The sequence below is a fragment of the Rana temporaria genome, chromosome 5, assembly GCF_905171775.1.
Source record: "Rana temporaria chromosome 5, aRanTem1.1, whole genome shotgun sequence".
In the NCBI taxonomy this organism is placed as follows: domain Eukaryota; kingdom Metazoa; phylum Chordata; class Amphibia; order Anura; family Ranidae; genus Rana; species Rana temporaria.
In genome coordinates this window covers 305256240-305272236 of record NC_053493.1, presented here as the reverse complement: position 1 = coordinate 305272236, position 15997 = coordinate 305256240, and the positions used below count along the sequence as shown (strand labels likewise).

Here is a 15997-nt window from a genome sequence, read left to right as displayed (position 1 = left end):
TATGGATTTTTTATTGGTTGTGTTACACGTTTTGTCACAGTGTGATTAGTAGGGTGTAGGTCCTCGGGCCTGCCCTGAATGTCTTGGGAGGGGGTGGACATGGCCTTCTGGCTTGGTTCGCCCTCTCTCATGGGGCCTCCCTTTGGGGGAGCCCCACCAAGTACTTGGGTGGGTCTATTTCGGCAGACCCTCCAGAGAAAGGGGTTCGTCTGGTTTTGGCCAGATGGACCAAGTGAGTACCTCAGTCCCCGTCAGGAGCCTAATGCCCTGGGGGATCAGGGTAAGGTCCTTCCTAGTGGACAGTGCAACACCCGTTGCACGTTTTGTGTCACTCTCTCTGAGTGTGCACTTTTTTTGGCACCGTGTGGAGTTTGTGTGTGCGTTTCACACGCCACTGGCTTAAAAAAACAAAAAACAAAAAAAAAACACAAGTCAATCTAGTTCAACCAATTAAAAGAAAAAAAAAAAAAACACACCATACATACAATCTCAAATACACAATTCTTCACCCACAGTTGATTCAGAGGAAGGCGAAAACCCCCAGCAAATCATGATCCAATTTGCTACAGCAGGGGGAAAAACTCCCAATCCCCCCCAGAACAAAATCAGATATTCCCCTATATTCAACTTTACCTATAAAATGTCAGTATCCGGTTCTGTTATGTACATTAACCACTTGGGCACTTTTACCCCCTTCCTGCCCAAGCCATTTTTCAGCGCCGTCACACTTTGAATGACAATTGCGTGGTCATGCAACACTGTACCCAAATGAATTTTTTATCATTTTTTTCCCCCACAAATAGAGATTTCTATTGGTGGTATTTGAGCACCATTTATTGCGCTATAAAACAAAAAAAACACATTTTTTACTTTTTGCTATAATAAATATAATTTTTTTTTTATTTTGTTAAATTTTTTTTTCAGTTTAGGCCGATATGTATTCTTCTACATTTTTGGTAACAAAAAAAAAAAATCGCAATAAGCGTTTATCGATTGGTTTGCGCAAAAGTTATTGGGTCTACAAAATATGGGATAGATTTATAGCATTTTTGTTTTTACTAGCAACAGCGATCAGAGATTTTTATCGTGACTGCGATATTGCGGTGGACACATTTGGGACCATTCAGATTTATACAGCGATCCCTGCTATAAAAATGCATTACTGTATAAATGTGACTGTCAGGGAAGGGGTTAACACTAGGGGGCAAGGAAGGGGTTAATGTATTCCCTAATGAGTGATTCTTACTGTGGGGGGAGGGAAGTGACCGATGGTTGTCCCTATGTACAAGGGACACACCATTGGTCCCCTCTCCCTGACAGGACGTGGATCGTGTGTTTTTTTTTTTTTACAAACAACGTGGTGCTTTATTGAGAAGAGTAAAGGCAGTATACAGTAGCAGACTCGTAACATGACATACAAACGTACATGACTGGGTCATACATGAGATATAAAAGTATTGGCGTTCCATACATATTACTAACATACAGGGGTTAAGTAGGTTAGTACACAAAACAAAACCTTATGGGAGCATAGTCTAACATCTGATGAGCTTGTAGGCCCAGCTTAATGTGAGGGGGAAAAAATAAAAACATGTTATAGAGGGTGTCAGTCAAGTATTTCATTACAAGTAGCGGCATTACCCAGCCAGTCGTCCCAGATCTTGCCATATTTTGTTGGGCAACCCCTGAGGACACAAATTTCCTTTTTATATGGTAGAACCTTATTAATTGCAACAATCCATTCCTGAAGTGATGGGGGCGCAACCTGAAGCCACTTTCTCGCTATGAGTAACCTGGCAATAAAGAGCGATTCCTGGAGGAACAGTTTATGAAATGTATCCGAATCCGGATCTGGGAATATCCCCAGTATGCATTGTTTTGGGCATAATGTCAGTGGAGACCCCATCTCATCATGAATGAACCCAACATGAGTCCAGTAGTCTTGTATTGTTGGGCATGACCACAACAGATGAAAGAACGTACTGTAGGGGCTGTTGCACCTGGGGCATAGTGGACTGTAATTAGGTTTGTATTTGGCAAGCCAGATTGGGGTCAGGTATGAACGGTGTAATATGTAAAGTTGCGTGAGGCGGTCGGACAACCTGGTAGACACCTTTTTACAGGCGTCAAGTGCATCTTCCCACTCATCATCCTCCGGTGCGCCCACATCCCCAGACCACCTATCTTTCACCCTATAAGCCAGAGTCGCCACAGTAGGATGAAGAAGGGAGTCATAAAATACTGAAATAAGTTTACGGGAGTCTCAACGCTTTATAATACGAAGAATATCCAATTGTTCTAAGCTAGGGGGGGCATCCTGGAATTGCTTCTGTAGAGCATGGCAGAGCTGGAGGTAACGAAAGTGCATAGAGTTAAGGAGAGCGAACTCGTCCTTAAGTTGTTGGAATGATTTCAGAACGGTACCATGGTATACATCTGACAAGTACCTTACCCCCTGATTGAGCCAGATAGCGTGGTCCGGTACAGTCATCAGTTCACGTAAGCAAGGGTTATTCCACAAAGGTGTATGGAAATGTGTAGATGGCACCTTCAGCCTACGCCTCACTACATCCCAGACCCTACAATGGCCATATAGCAATCCGACGGTCGCCCAACGCCTCGCCACCCGCAAAATCCCTAAGGAGGACTTGGAACAGGTGGGTGAGCCCTGGGGAACAGACCAGTGCCATGTAACAGTCTTTGTCGTGTTTGTCCAGGTAGAAAAAGTGGGAAAGCTGTGCTGCTAGATAATAGAGATTGAAGTCGGGTAGCGTCGCACCCCCTAAAGTAGTAGGGCATTTCAGCATCTGCCTAGACAGTTTATGCAGAGCTGTACCCCAAACAAATGAGTTAAGGATGGCTTTGATAGATTTAAAGAGTCCGAGGGTAAAAAGATAGGAGCGTGCCAAAGGACATAAAGGAACTGGGGAAGTACCACCATTTTGACCAAATTCACTCTGCCCATCACACCTAGGGGGAGTTTGGCCCATATCTGTGTTTTGGCTTTCATGGTTGCTATCAGGGGCTCTACATTAAGTTTGGTGAAGTCCTCAGGTGAACGGGTGATCGTAATCCCGAGGTATTTCATGGAGCTGACTCTAAGAAGCGGAGAGAAAGCCTGGACCAGGGAGGGGGCGCCTATATCTATGGGGAGGATCGGTGTGTTTACACACACCAATCCACGGTCCTGCTCAGTTACTGGGCAATCGCGGGTGCCCGGTGGCCATCGCGGCCACCAGGCACGCGCATCGGGTTCCTCAATCCCTTTTATCAGTTTGGTTGCTCTTCTCTGCACTTTCTCCAGTTCCCGATCTTTTTTGAAAGCTGGTCCCCAAAACTGACCTGCATATTCCAGATAAGGTCTTACTTATGATTTGTACAGGGGCAAAATTATATAGCTCTCCCTCTCTGGAGTCCATACCGCTCATAATACACAAAAGGACTTTGCTCGTTTTGGAAACCGCAGCTTGGCATTGCATGCTATTAAGCTTATGATCTACCAAAACCCCCAGATCCTTCTCCACTATGAATTACCAAATTTGTACTCCCCATAGTATGTATGATGCATGCATATTCTTATCCCCAATTACATAACTTCACATTTATCAACATGAAACCTCATTTGCCACAGTGGCCCACTTAAACAAACATTGCATTGAGGTCGGTTTGTAAGTTGGACACAGCCTGTAAGGACGTTTTTTCCACTGCATAGCTTGGTGTCATCTGCAAACACCGAACGGGTACTTTTAATCCCAGACACTACATCATTTATAAAGTTATTAAAAAGTAAGGGTCCCAATGCTAAACTTTAGACCATGCAGAGTAAGAATTATTAACCACTACTCTGAGTTCAGTTTTTTAGACAGTTTTCTATGTTTACAAACTGATCTTTCCAAGCCTGTAGACTTCATCTTACACATTAGCTGTGTGTGGGGAACCATGTCAAACGCTTTTGCAAAATCCAAGTATACTACGTCCACAGCCACCCCTCTGTCCAAGGTTTTCTTACCTCATAAAAAGAAATCAGGTTTGTTTGACAACTGTCTTTCATGAATCCATGATGTCTGTTGCTTAAAATATTTTTTTCTAACAAAAACTCATCTATGTGCTATTTTTGGATCAAGCCATATTTTTTTATATATGGAATTGCTCTGCTTCAACTCCCCAAAGACCTTGCCTTCAAATCTTCGACTACTGGGACAAACTCTTAACATGGTCCTCAAACGACAACACTTGACACAAGGACTGGATACCAATTTATCTACTAGCTGCTAGGAGAGCTATTCTTAACACAAAAAAAAAACTGGACCCTTTCCTCGTGCCCAAGTCAAACGCGAACTACTGTCACTACTCTACAAGGGAAAAAATGCTTACCGATTTAAAAATCACAATACTACTCTGTCCATTCATATAACTGAAACATCGTAAACAGTGTTTACAATGTTTCAGTTTATGAATGAAGAGAAGCCGCTGTCTTCTCTCCATTCATTTTCAGCGCAGCTGAGGCTGCAGAGAAAGGGACTGGGGAATAAGTGTCCTTAGTCCCTTTCCCTGTCTCAAAGGGGAGATGTCAGAGGTCTGTTAAGACCCCCGATATCTCACAAATGCCCCCCAAAAGGCTGATAAAAAAATTGCAATAAATCTTTTTATTTTTTTATTTAATAAAAAAAAAAAAATTGACGCCCACACTGTACTTTGCTTTTTTTTGTTTATTAGTGCAAAAAATAAAATCACAGATGTGATTAAATACCACCAAAAGAAAGCTCTATTTGTGTGTGTGGGTCAATTTTGTACAACGTCGCACGACCACGCAATTGTCAGTTAACGCGATGCAGTGCCGTATTGCAAAAAATGGTCTGGTCATTAAGGGGCCAAATCTTCTGGGGCCTAAGTGGTTAAACATATTGCCTATGGGAATATACTTTGAAGTTCACGTACAGCTTTGTTGAAGAATTCCCATTTCTGTTCATTGATGCCAATATTCCCTCCCAGTCTTGGAGAGCAGCCCTCATCCTTGGAAAATTTGCTCTCAAAGTTAAATGTTTTTATATTACCTTATGTGTTTGTTGCTTACAGCCAACATTAAATTAAATCATGTTATGTTCACTGCTACCCAGTTATTCTTTTATATGAATATTGGTAATGACGCTCTGCATGGTCTGAGCTTACCAAGCCCAGCAGAGCGTCATTCCTAGTCGGGGCCTCAAACTGGACCATAAAATTGTCCTGCAATAGCTTTATACATTTTTGCCCTTTAACTGTTCCATCAGTCAATTTCCGGGTACAGGCGGTCCCCTAGTTACAAACATCCGACTTTAAAAGGACTCCTACTTACTAACGGAGGGAGACAACAGGAAGTGAGAGGAAATCTACCCCTAGGAAGGGAAATTCACTCTTAACCACTTAAGCCCCGGACCATATTGCTGCCTAAAGACCCAAGGGGTTTTTACAGTTCGGGACTGCGTCGCTTTAACAGACAATTGCGCGGTCGTGCGACGTGGCTCCCAAACAAAATTGGCGTCCTTTTTTCCCCACAAATAGAGCTTTCTTTTGGTGGTATTTGATCACCTCTGCGGCTTTTATTTTTTGCGCTATAAACAAAAATAGAGCGACAATTTTGAAAAAAATTCAATATTTTTTACTTTTTGCTGTAATAAATATCCCCCAAAAACATATATAATTTTTTTTTCCCTCAGTTTAGGCCGATACGTATTCTTCTACCTATTTTTGGTAAAAAAAAAAAAAAAAATCGCAATAATCGTTTATCGGTTGGTTTGCGCAAAATTTATAGCGTTTACAAAATAGGGGATAGTTTTTTTGGATTTTTATTTTTTTTTACTACTATTGGCGGCGATCAGCGATTTTTTTCGTGACTACGACATTATGGCGGACACTTCGGACAATTTTGACACATTTTTGGGACCATTGTCATTTTCACAGCAAAAAATGCATTTAAATTGCATTCTTTATTGTGAAAATGACAGTTGCAGTTTGGGAGTTAAACACAGGGGGTGCTGTAACATTTAGGGATCACTGTGTGTGTGTTTACTAGTGTAGGGGGGTGTGGCTGTAGGAATGACATCATCGATCGGATCTCCCCTATAAAGGGGATCACCCGATCGATGCGCCGCCACAGTGAAGCACGGGGAAGCCGTGTTTACATACCGCTCTCCCCGTTCTTCAGCTCCGGGGAGCGATCGCGACTAAAAACAAATAGCCGCGCCGTCGTCCCGGATCGCTCCCCGAGCTCCGCATGTACCGGGGGGGGTCCCGATCGGACACCCCACCCACGTCTAGCAGAGGACGTACAGGTACGTACATGTGCCTGTCCGTGCCATTCTGCTGACGTATATGTACATGAGGAGGTCGGGAAGTGGTTAAAGCCTCGTACATACGACCGGTGTTCCCTTCGGGAAAACTGCCATGAGAGCTTTTGGCCGGGAAAAACCGGGCATGTGAATGCTCCATCGCAGTTTTCCCGACAGGAAAACTGCCAGAAAAAAAAAAAAAAAAAAAAACAGAGCACCAGCTCTTTTTTCCCACCGGAATTCGCAGCGTTTTTTAACCCGGCAGTTTTCTTATGGGAAACACTGCGATGGAGCATACACACGGCCGGGATCTGACCAAAGCTCTTATGACACTTTTGCTGTCGTGTGTAAGGGGAAAAGTTAAACAGGTTCTCCGTTTTCCCTTCGGGTTTCCCAGCGGTATAAAGTCTGACGGGAAACCCGTACGTGTGTATGAGGCTTAAGAGTTATCATGGGAAAAAAGATGTCTCCACTGATGCTTTATCACCAAGGCGTGTTTCCACTACAACCCTAAATTTTCAAAATCCAATTGTCATTGGGACACAAAGTGAGGTGAAATATTCTGAACAGGGGTACAGACAGTGAAATAAATGTTACCCCTTCCCGATGCTACACTTGTACAAAATGTACCTGTTCCGGCCCCAAACCTACAGACCCCATCTAGTTTGTAACCCGGAGACCACCTGCAGTTAAAAATCCCCCGTAACCACTGTCCAAGCCCTTGCAGATCTTTCCATCTGTGCAAGGCGCTCAATCTCCACCTACTCCAACACTGGGAGGTCCATTACAAACTTCAATGATAATCTTTGTGGAACTGTACATGGGTGCGCGTACTACACATAATGCTTCAGACTCGTCACACTGTCCATCAACTAGGTCAGGGATATGCAATTAGCGGACCTCCAGCTGTTGTAGAACTACAATTCCCATGAGGCTTAGCAAGACTCTGACATCCACAAGCATGGCACCAAGAGGCAGAGGCATGATGGGACTTGAAGTTTTGTAACAGCTGGAGGTCCGCCAATTGCATATCCCTGAACTAGGTCCTCTTTCAAACTCGCTTTGAGATCACTTCTCAGAGAAAGGACACCACCACTCCTATCTTTCCAAAAGAGAGCATAGCCAGGAATATCAATAGCAAAATTCAGCAATACCAATTAAATCATAGGTTCTCCTTGTGCACCAGAGCTTCCAACTCACCTATTTTGCTTGGCAGACTTCTGGCATTGGCAAACAAAACACTTTAATTCATTGTCACATTTTGAACACGTATGTTGCATATTATTTAAGTACAAATGGTATCATTTCCAATGGTTGTAACATGGGAACCTTCATATCTGCCATAGCCTTCCCCCCATCTCATTCCACCCACCAATAGGGGCTGACCCTTGTCTGACCTGTCTGCCCCATTATAATCCAATTCACCCTCGTCCCTCAATCCTAATTTACAATACTCCTCCAGCCTTCCCATAAACATCTCCCCCAGTACAGCAGACCCCCTTTCATTTAGGTGCAAACCATCTTTAGCATATAGGTTGATGAAGCCGTGCTCTAAAAACCCCAAATCCCTCCTCCTCATATCAGGTCTTTAGCCATGCATTCAGTTCTCCAACCTCCCCCTGCCTTTCCGGTTATCAGTCTATAATTTTAACAGTGAGACAAAACTAAAAAAAAAAAAAATCCAGAAAAACGCATTTCAAAAAAGTTATAAATTGATTTGCATTTTAATGGAGTGAAATAGGTATTTGACCCAATCGCAAAACATGACTTAGTACTAGGTTGCAAAACCCTTGTTGGCAATCAGAGGTCAGACTTTTCTTGTAGTTGGCCACCAGGTTTGCACACATCTCAGGAGTGATTTTGTTCCATTCTTCTTTGCATACCCTTTCCAAGTCATTAAGGTTTTTAGGCTGACATTTGGTAACTCAAACCTTCAACTCCATCCACATATTTTCTATGGGATTAAGGTCTGGAGACTGGCTAGTCCACTCCAGGACCTTACCGTGCTTCTTCTTAAGCCACTCCTTTGTTGCCTTAGCCAGTGTGTTTTCGGTCATTGTCATGCTGAAATACCCTTTCCACGACCCATTTTCAATGCCCTGGCTAAGGGAAGGAGGTACTCACCCAAGATTTGATGGTACATGGCCCCATCAAGCGTCCTTTTGATACAGTGAAGTTGCCCTGTCCCCTTAGCAGAAAAACACCCCCAAAGCATAATGTTTCCACCTCCATGTTTGACGGTGGGGATGGTGTTTCTGGGGTCATAGGCAGCATTCCGCCTCCTCCAAACATGGCGAGAGAAGTTGATGCCAAAGAGCTTGATTTTGGTCTCATTTGACCACAACACTTTGATCCAGCTCTCCTCCGAATCAAGCAGATGTTCATTAGCAAACTTCAGATGGATCTGTTTGTAATAGAATGTATAAATAACTGACTCCATTTTCTTAAAGCAGAAATTTACTTTTGAATGCATGTGTTTTGACATAACTGACAGTTTGCATAGAAACACACCCTGTGAGTCACTGTGGTTAAGCGGATTCATGGAGCAGCTTGTTGTATAAGCAAAAGCATCAGCTAGTTCTTGTTAACTAAAGTTGTCAGTTTAAATCATAAGAAAGTACTGAGTTTCCATAACTTTCGATTGACTCCCGATTGACTTCCCGATTGACTTCTTTGACACTTGGTGCACGTTTCATCCCTGGTGATCTCTACCTGCATACTATTTTGCAAGTGTTGTTCTACGTAGATTTACTCGTGACCATCAAGGTCCATTGTTAACAAGCATCAACCGGTATCTTGTTTTGGTCCACCTATTAAACGTTATACTTGTGAGTGTGGCCTTCAAAGTCCCATTTGTTTGGGGGTATTTCTTTTTCTCATCCATATCCAGTAGGGATGTGGCCACTCTCATACTACATAGGATCAGTGAAATCTTTTTATTTACCGACTCCCGAACAGTGCTCTCAGCCAACACTGACCGGAGTGTTCTGGCATGGTCATGTACCAACATTGAATTGATAGTACAGCAGCTCCAATAGGAGCGTGTACGAGGCTTAAGCCTGAGGCATATCTGCTCCCACTGTTCAGTCCAGTCCCACTAAAGTCTAAAGGACAGTAAAGCAGCCCTTTTTTTTATAAAGTTTTGAGACCCCTGGTCTAGAGCTTCCTTTGAATGATTTGCAGACATGCAAGTGTTGCTACTTTTAATCAGAATGCAGGCTTTCAGAGATCAAAGAGGTCCAATTTTTAACCAAAGATTTAAATCTACCATTCTAGCTATTCAGTATACAACACTATGAACCACATACAGATTCCTTCGAAGATATGTTTTTTTTTTGGCAGACTGGGTATAAAATAACTATTGTTATGGTTTAAATTTGATCACTGGTCCTTGTATGATACCCATGAACTAGTAATCCAAATTGACAATTTAATTCTCCACTTTAAAAATTGTTGCAGCAAGGAGGCCATGTGTCATCTGCCAAGCCTCACAAATGAGAATTTGTATTGAGAAAAGGGTGGCAATTCAGCCTCTGATCTTCTCAAATCGTGTATATATATGACTGGCTAGTGGTTTCATCTCCCCTTCGAACCCCCACTTAAAGTAATACAGCTGCTTAGGGCTGTACCTGTGTCTCACTGCAAAATCTGATCAAAATGTTGCCTTTAGCAGGTGGTACTGCCGCCAAATGCGACCTAAACAAGTAAATGTGGCAGCGCAACAATTGTATGCTATTCTTGTGGCTGCAAATCAGTGATTCAGCAAGTTGAGGGTTAAAGCAGGAGGTGAATAGGCAATATATTCCCTCCTCACTGCCCGTCAAAGGCCCTCTGAAAATCAATCCACTGCAGATCACTGTGCAGAGTAGTGGAAAGGGCTGCCACACATGTTAAAGAGCCACCAGTGCTACCTGGAGCCAATAAAATGTACCCCCCTCTTCCCCACAGAAAAACACTAGGGTTGCACCAATACCACTTTAAGCGAGTACCGATACTTTTTTCCCCACGTACTCGCGGATACAGATTACCAATATTTTTTTTCATGCAACAGTTTTCTTTTACAATTTACATTTTGACAATTTATATATTTTTTTGTTTTTTTAACAATGCTTTCTTTTTTTTGGGGGGGGGGGGGGGGTTATTTTATCTATTTTTAAAATTGTACCTTTTAAATATTTATTACAATTTATTTTTTATTATATCATCCCTGTTGGGGGGGGCTTTGGTGAGATATTAGGGGTCTAAACAGACCCCTGACATCTCCCCTTTGAGACAGAGAAAGTGACTGAGGACACAGATTCCCCAGTCCCTTTCTCTGAAGCCCTCAGCTGCACTGAAAATTAATGAACAGGAGACAGCAGCTCCTGTTCATTCATAAACTGAGACGCCACAAACACAGTTTACGAAGCTCAGTTATGAATGGACTACTGACTATGCATTCACTAAAGGAAGGAGCAGGTAAATGCTCACCCGCTTCATCTGCTCTCCATCCTGACAGATCCGGGATGGGGGTGGGACCGGAAGAGCATGGAGGACATGGAGGGGGATCGGAGGAGATGGGGTGGGACCGGAGGCACACACGGAGAAGGACATAGGGGACAGTCAGGATGACAATGGATGCACAAATAAGTTCAGTAGTCAGCGGATCCCACCATCTGCTGCGCCTGCTACGTAGACTCATTCCCTTTATCCCGGGAAGAAGACACTGCAGTCGTGGCGGGAATGATAATCGACTCCAGACTCGACTATGCAAACGCCCTTTACCTCGGACTCCGAAAGTACCAAATCGCTCGTCTACAGGTCGTTCAAAATACGGCGGCACGACTTGTGACTGAGAAAAAAACCTGGGAATCAATCTCCCCCTCCCTGAGATCCCTTCACTGGTTGCCAGTAAAAGACCGAATTACATTTAAGTCACTTTGTCTGCCACAACCCCCATCGCGTTCTCCGATCCACCAACCAAAAACTACTCCAGATACCCAAGGCCAGATACAAGTCCAAAGGAGAACGAAGATTTGCAGTCCAAGGACCTAGACTGTGGAACGCACAACCAACCAGCATCTGTATGGAGGTGAATCACAGGGCCTTCAGGAATAAACTCAAAACCCATCTATTCTAAAGGCAAAAATACAGTAAGGAATGGATACTAAGAGCCCTGAGGCGATTCAGTTCGCATGTGCTGCGCTATATAAGTTTCTCACTCACTCAGGAATAATCGGTGTGAAGGTGAGGGCAGTTACAAGCACTCACTGTATAGGATTTCAATAAAGCAGCTGAAAGCTGCGAGAGGGTCTGTCAGTTGCTTTATTGAAATGAATACAGGGAGATCGGTGCTTTGAACTCACCCCACCGCCGCACCAATCACCCGACTGCCCACGTATCGGGTCAAGCATCGGAGCATTTGCACGAGTACTCAGTATCAGTGCAACCCTACCAAAAAATGACTGTAGGTCATTTTACCATTTCACATTACCAGTTGAGATGTAGATGGCACTTAGAGTTCGTCTTTGTTTGAAACTTGTGCCAAGATAGATAGAAAGGTTGACATGCTTCAGAAAAAGTCACTGACCTTGAAGTATACAAGTAGTAAAATCAGAAAATCTGCTCTGCATACTTGTTCTGGGTCAGTATTGCAAAGCCACAGATAGACAAATACACTCCCTAAAGAGTTATTTTTCAGTATTGCAAAGCATTGAAACAATGGAAGCTTGCAGGACGAACCCAGGTAAAAGGAGTATGGTATTTTCAATAGAATTTTAACTTTATATAGATATGTGACCTTGCTCGTTCTTACCCATGTCTAGAATCCGGATTTGCAGGGCAGATGTAAAGAGAAAAGGCTCATCCTTACAAGACCGGATCACAGCCCCAACAAGTTCAGAATTGGTTGCCAAAATACATGCATTCTCTTCATTTAGGTTAACACCAGCCATAGATGTGACATCGTTAATGTCATCTTCTTCTCTGTATTTCAAAATTAAGACATTCCCATGTTATTTACAAATTTCTAATTAAAATGCAGATTATTATTTAGGTAAATATGAAAAGACCTTTTTTAATGGGCTTCTTTATAAAGGAGGTACATAACATTTATGGGAATAAAAAGATTAAAAGATACAGGGTAAAGACAGATTCCCAGAAGTTACTTACCCTGGAATCAATCTCTAAAACTCCCAAAAAATCACCCTGTTTACTGTACTGCTGCAATCATTATTGCAAAGAACTCACTCTTTCACTTCATCTTCGCTGTGAGACACTTGAGCCCTAGGTATTGAAAAAAACAAAAAACGGACACTTCTCTCCCTGAATGGCTCTCAATAACCTTATGCACATGGAAAAATTGGTGGCCGAGGACAAAATAACCATGATACATTTTAAACAAGTCTGGCTAGCTTGAATACTGTTTAGGACACTCTCAAATTGTAGGAGTTTTTAGTGGGCTTTTGCTAAGGACTACTATTATGTTCCCCTATAGCCAACTACACTATTCTACCCTTTGTGCCTCATCATTGTACACCACTGCAAGGACCGAGCCCTTTTACTTTCTTCTCCACCCCCCGCCTCATGGTAATTACATCCTCTAGTGCAGGGGTAGGCACCCTTTGAGAGGTAAGGAGCCATCTAAAAACAACATGAAAGCTCACCGTGGTTCGGCAGCTTTTTTTTGTTTATAATTAACTAGCAAGGCCTAATTAAATAGTAAGGAAAACTTTGAGGAAAAAAAAAAAGTCACTGTAAAAATATAGACTTGGCATACCTTACAAATGGACAGTCGGTAAAGCTGTGGACAGTGTCAGTAGTGCAGAGGTTTATGTCAGAGCAATGGATGGTGTCAGTCTTTATTTTTCATCTTTTTAAAATTGTTGGAGGGCTTTGGTGAAAGGGAAGCACATGGGGGCCCAGGCAACAAACAAAAAGAGAGGAGCAAGGACAGGATGAAGGGAAGGCATTTACCGGAACTGCTCCCTTGGATTTTTACCCTGCGTTGGCTGAACACCGGCGATGGGGAGGAGGAGTAGAAGCCGACTTTCAGCTGCTGCAGGAGGAAACTATAGGAGATCGTTAGAAGACAGATATTTTAAAAATCTGAATTCAGATTTTTTTATGCCCCATCCCCCCCGTACCCTAAGGCATCTGCTTAAAGCGGAGTTCCACCCAAAAGTGGAACTTACACTCATTTGTCTCCTTCCCCACTCTGGTGCCACATTTGTCACCTTTCAGGGGGGACAGGGGAGCGGGTACTTGTTTGACAGGTACCCTTGTCCCCACTTCTGGGAGACCGGGATGTGGCAAAGTACATCACATATCCAGCCCCCTCCTTCCCCTGTCGCTGGGCTAGTAGGAGAGCGCAGCGTGCCTCGCACATGCGCAGTAGGGACCCCGCTGTGAAGCCGTAATGCTTCACTGCCAGGTTCCCTTACCGGCAATGGCGGCGGCAGCACCCGACAGCTGATGGAAACATCAGCTGCGGTGCTGACATCGCTGCATTCCAGGACAGGCAAGTGTCCAATTATTAAAATGTGTAGTATTTGTAGCTGCTGGCTTTTAATTTTTGGAGGGGTGGGTGGACCTCAGCTTTAATACAGCCTTATGCTGGTGCGGGCCCTGGCCATAGCAGTGTCCTCTGCCCTCTTCACATCCACAGTAGTGTCCTCTGTCCCCATAGTAGTGTCTCCTGCCACAACCCCATAGCAGTGTCCTTTATCCACCCTTTTGTCCCCCTATAGCAATGTCCTCTGTCCACCCCCTTCCCCATATAGCAGTGTCCCTTTGTCATGGGCATTTTAAGCTGCATGACCAAAAAAAAAAAAGCCAAATATTTTCACAAGTTGCCATCAATTAAAATCACTTGGGGCAGTCAACTATTGTAGGAGTTGCATACTCTATCTATGGTTAGCTTGATACTACATTCAAATAGATGGTCATTGAAATTACAACTTCACTACCCAAAAAGGACAGATTGCTCAGTGCTCATAGTCCGAGGGGAACATAGCCATCCATGGGTGGCCTTAAGACTAGTACACGCATACGCATTTCTTGTTTTGTTTTAGACAGACTGTAATGCATTTTTGATGTGTATAGAAATAAGTTACTACATTTTGAAAGAGATCTTATAGAACACTATACACATGCATTTATCGTATTGATTTGCTCTTATTTCTTAATCTGTGCGACTGAACCTCAAAATATTTCATAAGATGGATACTGTACACGTGCCATTTTTCTGCAGATGACTTCCCAGTCTGAAACTAGTTACAGTAGCCCTAAGAACTGAATGGGTTACAGTACAAAAGATACAAATAATTTATAAAAATTATATTATATATATCCTAAATGATAAAAACATCAAGCGTTTAAGTGTATAAAATAGAGAAATGAAATCGTTTGTATATTTGAAGGAACTCATTATGTAAATTAAGAAGTATCCAGATTTGACAGTAGAGAAGGGATAGAAAGCGCATTTCTTGCTGAGCTCTACTGGCTACAAAATGTCAGATGTAGTTAAGACACACACTGTACGTCCTGCAGTATTTTTTAAGCATAGAAGCCCACAAGGAATATGTAAGAGTGCTAATCGATTTCCATAAGGTTTTTCTTTTCCACGGATAACCCCCTTTATTCTGACTGATCGATGCTGCAGGATTTGTTTCAGTCACAGCAGACGCAGCCAGGACTTTGCTTTTGGCACTGGAGTCGTGCAACAGATCTACAGTGTTAGATCTTTACTGTGCAGCTGGGAACCCCACTAGGCCAAGTACATTTAGAAACCTGGGTCTATTTGCCAACAGCTGTTCATGGGACTTACTGTCCCTGAAACAACTCAAGTGAACATTTTCTGCCAAAACATACATAGCATCTACTAGATCACGTTTCATGAGACTAGGGCATAGCTTACCAATAGTCCAGTATATTTTACTAAATTGCCATCAGTAATTGAAACATTGTTAATGCGAGTTCATGTGCACCAAATATTTGTATTACCTTTCTGTTGATAAAGCATAATTAGGCTTACTTAATAAAGGACGTGTAAAACTACATTACCCATGGTAACCACAACTGGCAAAAAAAAAAAAAAAACACACAAAATATGTGTTTATTACAGAAAAATCATGAACTAGGAACATCATGAAGGTTTTTTACCTTACAATAACCCAAATCCAGTTCAGTCCAATATAATTTTCTTTTATAAAAGACTTCATTAACAAAGGTTTTAAAGACATAAGCATGAGCTCAACAGCCTTATACAGGTGGATACGCTATGGCAGCCTCTCTCAACTTAGGTTCTGTGGAACCTTAGGGTTCCTTTAGAGCCGGGGTCTCCAAACTTTCTAGAGAAAGGCCAGTTTTACTGTCCTTCAGATTTTAGGAGAGTCGAACTGTGCCCAGTGGGAGTAAACAATGCTTGATCTTGATCAGGGATCCTCAAACTACTGCCCTCCAGCGGTTGCGGAACTACACATCCCATGAGGCATTGTAAAGCTCTGACATTCACAGACATGACTAGGCATGATGGGAGGGCCATAGTTTGAAGACCCCTGATCTTGATTATTAGAGGGAGAAATAGTTGGTGTCATTGGGAGGAATCGTGCCCCATCGTTGGTGTCCATGGAAGGAATAGTGCTGCATTGGTGGCGTCAGTGGCAGGAATAATGCTTCAAGAGCCGCATAAGGGAAGAAAAAAGGGTTGC

General features: G+C 42.9%; 1 protein-coding gene across 3 annotated transcripts in view; it reads right to left on the bottom strand.

The window, feature by feature from the left end:
• TAF4B (TATA-box binding protein associated factor 4b) overlaps positions 1-15997 on the bottom strand; it is a 177982-nt gene that overhangs the window by 55935 nt on the left and 106050 nt on the right. For all 3 annotated transcript variants that reach the window (XR_005749491.1, XM_040354095.1, XM_040354096.1), the window contains exon 10: positions 12103-12272. Coding sequence is in view for 2 of the 3 variants with exons in the window: in XM_040354095.1 (XP_040210029.1) it covers positions 12103-12272 (170 nt within the window). In the remaining variant the exon portion in view is untranslated. The remainder of the gene's footprint in view (positions 1-12102; positions 12273-15997) is intronic.